This window comes from Euphorbia lathyris, chromosome 7 (assembly GCF_963576675.1).
Source record: "Euphorbia lathyris chromosome 7, ddEupLath1.1, whole genome shotgun sequence".
Taxonomy (NCBI): Eukaryota; Viridiplantae; Streptophyta; class Magnoliopsida; order Malpighiales; family Euphorbiaceae; genus Euphorbia; species Euphorbia lathyris.
In genome coordinates, this window is record NC_088916.1 from 4,610,336 (window position 1) to 4,614,776 (window position 4,441).

Genomic DNA, 4,441 nt, shown 5'->3' on the forward strand with positions numbered 1-4,441 from the left:
TTCATTTTTACTGATGGTTCACCACGGCTAGGGATGCACCCCATGCCCCGGTGCCTCTGGACCTAGATAATAATCTCGTTTTATTTGTTCCGTTATCTGACTCCAAAATTATTCCATGCATCGTTATCTAGTTGAAAACGTTAAGAACAAACTTTAATCATTTCTTACATTAAGATTATATATACGTCTGACAAAAACAATAAGAAAAAAAAAAAAAACCTTGTCCCACACGTCTGAAAAAAACAATAAGTAAAAATTTGAAACTTGTCCGTTTCAAATAATGCTTGACTCGTCAAAAAGCGACCTCAAGCTCTACATCTTGTTCATTAACGACTCGTGAGCTACTCATTTATTTGTTCACGAGTTTTACTCAATAATTCTAAACTTTGTTTATGAACAACTCATTAATTATATTTATCTAAAATTTATTTAACAAAGGGTTTAAAACTAAAATACATAACTTTATATTTTCCTTTCTAGAGAAATATTATTGTTTAAAGAAAAATTTAACCAAACTTACACATAAACATTATAATCGACCTTGCTCATAAACATTTATCTAAAATCAAGCTTTCGAGCCTAATGTCACGAGCTTTCAAGCCTAATGCCGAGCCAAGCATGGTCAAATTTTTATCGAACCGAACGCCAAATCGCTGAGCGGCTCGACTTGTTTATAAATCGAACCGAGCACAGTGGAGCTTTTATCGATGAGCCGCTCGACTTGTTTATAAATCGAGCCGAGCGCGGTCGAACTTTTATCAAACCGAACGCCAAATCGCTCATGAAAGCTCGAATCATGTACTACATCCAGAGGTGATAACATTAATAAATGAGATTTCATTTCAAAAGAGAGTAATTTCTTACTGCAAATACATGAAAACTGATTGAAAGAATGGAAACCCACAAACATCAACTGATGCTCCATTACAAATAACACCAAACAAGAACAAAAATCAAGTAAATGGTGATCATACATAACAGTTCTGAATTTATCATATTTTGAACTACAGTCCTCTATCCGTAAATTCGATACGGGTACTTGAGGCGCTCTCTGGTTATCTATGTTTAGCTATTTTTTGGGTGTCTTTGCACAAAAAATTAAAGTTCCATACACAGCTTCCATTGAGTTTTCCGGCGTTTACAGTAGGTGCTTAAGCCCCTCCTGGTCGCCCTTAGATCCGTCACTGCCCAAAAGAAATCGGTTATGAAGTCCTCAGATATCTCCAGCATTCTCAACTTGCTGAGATATGCAGGATTTCTGGGAGCTTTTATGGTGAAAATCATCTGACAAAAACCTATTAACTAACCTTATAATCATCTAAAATACTTTTCAATTTTCAACATCATACTACCACCTAACTTAGCTTCTTCTAATTTGTCTACAATCGGGGGCTACGAGCATACTCGACCTCTTTTCCGCTCTTGTTTTTCTGACAAACTCATAGCCAATTCGATATCTGTTTCGGCTAAACATCTTTTATGTTGCACAGACCCTTTTGCCTGCTTTTGAAGTCTAGTTACTCCCTCTAATGAAAGTTGTTGACATTGAGAATCAACATCCAAATTACTATCCCCGTCCCTATTTCGTGCTCGAGTTACAGCTATCGTTCCACAACTCGAATCGATACATGATCTTTCATCAAGGATTTCATTCTTATTCGAATTCCACCTATCATCCTCGCAAGGTGAGAATTCATAATACGAAAAAGGATGCTGGCAGTTAGGCTGTGGGAAGGAAGCATTGGTTTCTAAACAATTGGCATTGTCTCGCTCTACTTTCATGCTTGTTGGAGTACTGAACAAAAACGAGCTCGAATTATCATTAATGAATCCAAGCGACAAGATAGTGTGTGATTGATTCTGAAGGGGTGTTTGAGCACCGTTTTTGTTATTAATATCAAGATCACCTCTACTAATCTTAGACATCGCGGATGAAAAACTCTCCATACCAGGAAAAGATTGTGAAACTGGCACCGAAACTGCTCTTCCGAACAGCTTAATGGTTGCTGGTGGTGGTAAAGCAGCTGTGCATCCTTCAGTACAGACACTGTCCTTGGAATCAAGCTCTAATTTCTGTCCATGAACAAAACAACAACGAAATTAAAACCGACATTCTGTAATCAATTATGCAATTAACATTGGATTAAAGCATTTCGAGATCCTAGAACTTTATTGTTTTTACACATTCATGCCCTCATCTAGTATCAGGATGCTATGCTTTAATACATTAAAAGACCAAATTGCAACAAGTTAGGAAGTTCTGATCTTACCAAAGGCAAAAGTTTATCCCGAATTGGAACAGAATTCAACCGAATAGAAGACAAAGATCCTTCATCATCTTCAACTGAAGAATTGGATGTCATATGATCTTCTTTTTCTGATGGTAACACAGTAGTACCAGAATAAACATCAGTGACACCAGAAGTCGGAGACCAAGAGTACCCATTCTGCTGCTCTGAAACAGCGGATCCAAACGAATCCGAAACAACTGCAGATAAAACTGAATTCGGGGATTGATTCTCCATCTCTACAACTGATAAACTAGGAGACAAAGATCTTTCTCCTTCATTTGAACCCAACACTCCTTCAAGAACATCAATCGATTTTCTAGGGTAAGGATGAACTGGTTTCCTCTTAGGACGAGGAGGCGGAATCTCAATTGGCTTAAGAGAATACTCAGTTCCATCACAAGAATCTCTAGCAACCTAAATTCAACAAATTCCATCGATAAAACACCAAATCCACAAAAAAACCCTAAAAATCAGCAAATGAATTCAATGAATTAAACCTTAGAGAAAAATTTCTGAGCATGGCTTCGAATTTGAACAGCAGTTTTAGTACCTATATGTTCTGCATCAACATAAATTAACACAAATTACTTCCATTCCACCATTAAATCGAGCTTCCGAAAAGAAGAAAAAAAAACAAATAGAACCTTGAATTTTTCTCCATCCTCGACCATAGAGTTGCAGAGCTTCAAGAAACTTCCGGTGCTCATCTTCAGTCCATTTCTCTCTTTGTTTAGTGATAGTGTAGGGCTTCCTCACCTGATCAAACACCATGACATTATAGAAAAACCATAGATAAAACAGAAGCAAAATCGAAGAATTAAGAATAAAACCTTAGGGATTTGATCAGATGCAATTGAAGCGAAATCATGAGTTTCCTGTAAATCCAAATCTAGATTATGAAATTTCGCAGCATTTTACACAAATTGGAAGAGTTAATTCCAATTAAATGGAAATCAAGCAAGAATACCTGATAAGCAGCCATTGGAGTCGAAATCTGAGTGATGGAGAAAGGGGGAAAATGGGGGAAAATATCTGAATCCGAAATGAAAATAATGATATTAAAAAGCAAAAGAGTCTTGTTGAAGAGGCGAAAAAGGAGGAGACAGTGACACGTCAGACTGGAATGTTGTTAATACTGTAATAAAAAAAATGAAAATGGAAAAATCCAGAAGAGAAGGAGAATATCTGGGGAATCTTGTGGCTATGAACAGAATGAGACCCGCAACACGTGTCGTTATGTTATACACTCACTCGTTTTCTTTTGTCCGTTGTAATAATCTTTGGACTTTTTTATTATTTTTTGTGGCTGGATATTTTTAATTTCCTTATCTGTTTTGGAAAATGTAATTTAATTTTGTTAGTGTGATTTTTGGGTGACAATTATCTTTTGGTAAGGGAACCGCTTATTAAGGGTTTGGTTTAATAACTTTATCAAATATTATTTGATTGGTTGATTAGATTAGCTGATTTAACTAGCGGATTATGTTAAACTTGTTTATTAAAATTTAGTTGATTGTGAAAAATGATAAATAAGAATATAATAAAGTATTTATTTAGAATTAAAAAATATTAATTAGAGGTAAAAATGTCCATAAAAAGAGATTGAACAATAAGTTAATCGAAAAAACTTTTAAAATGAACTTTTTCAAAATTAGCTTTTTTGGATCCAATAAGTTCTTTCAAATCTTTTTTCACCAAATACCGTTATTAGAGATTTGACTTGTCAAAACCTCTAAAGTGTCTCAAACCTTTAATTTTACTCCAAAAAAACTCTTTACCAAACAGAGCCAAAGAGTTTTTGGAGTTAAATTAGAGGTTTAAATCACTTTAGAGGTTTTGACTAGTCAAACCACTAATAGTTGTGTTTGGTGAAAAAATGTTTGAAAGAGCTTATTGGGTTTAAAAAGTTAATTTTGAAAAAGCTCATTTTAGGAGTTGTTTCAATTAGGTTATTGCTCTCTCTTTTTATGGACATTTTTACCCCTAATTAATATTCTTTAATTCCAAATAAATGTTTTATCATGTCCTTATTTGTTATTTATACAAACAACTATTAGCAATCAGTTAAGTTTTACCAAACAAGTTCACACAGTCCGCTAGTCAAATCAGCTAACAAAAAAGGTAATCAGCTAACAGATAATGTAATCAGC

At 34.9% G+C, this 4,441-nt stretch overlaps 1 protein-coding gene across 2 annotated transcripts; it reads right to left on the reverse strand.

Moving 5' to 3' along the window:
* Window positions 1-484: 484 nt before the first annotated feature.
* On the reverse strand, window positions 485-3,422 carry LOC136201197 (protein REVEILLE 1-like). 2 transcript variants are annotated; one of them, XM_065991794.1, is made up of 7 exons: window positions 3,259-3,422; window positions 3,122-3,166; window positions 2,936-3,047; window positions 2,789-2,850; window positions 2,271-2,705; window positions 1,950-2,073; window positions 485-801 (listed from the first exon to the last, which is right to left on the reverse strand). In XM_065991794.1, the coding sequence occupies exons 1-7, from the start codon at window positions 3,271-3,273 to the stop codon at window positions 623-625; spliced, it is 972 nt and encodes a 323-aa protein (XP_065847866.1). In that variant the 5' UTR covers window positions 3,274-3,422; the 3' UTR covers window positions 485-622. The 2 variants fall into 2 exon arrangements, with proteins under 2 accessions (XP_065847866.1, XP_065847865.1); XM_065991793.1 differs by lacking the exon at window positions 485-801 and having other exon boundaries at window positions 818-2,073.
* Between the last annotated feature and the right edge of the window lie 1,019 nt (window positions 3,423-4,441).

Excerpts from the sequence above, each read along its gene's own strand:
- LOC136201197 (XM_065991793.1), bottom strand. Across the intron at positions 2,706-2,788 it reads CTCAGAAATTTTTCTCTAAG|GTTGCTAGAGATTCTTGTGA; the intron begins GTTTAATTCATT and ends TGTTGAATTTAG. Across the intron at positions 2,074-2,270 it reads GGGATAAACTTTTGCCTTTG|AAATTAGAGCTTGATTCCAA; the intron begins GTAAGATCAGAA and ends GTTCATGGACAG.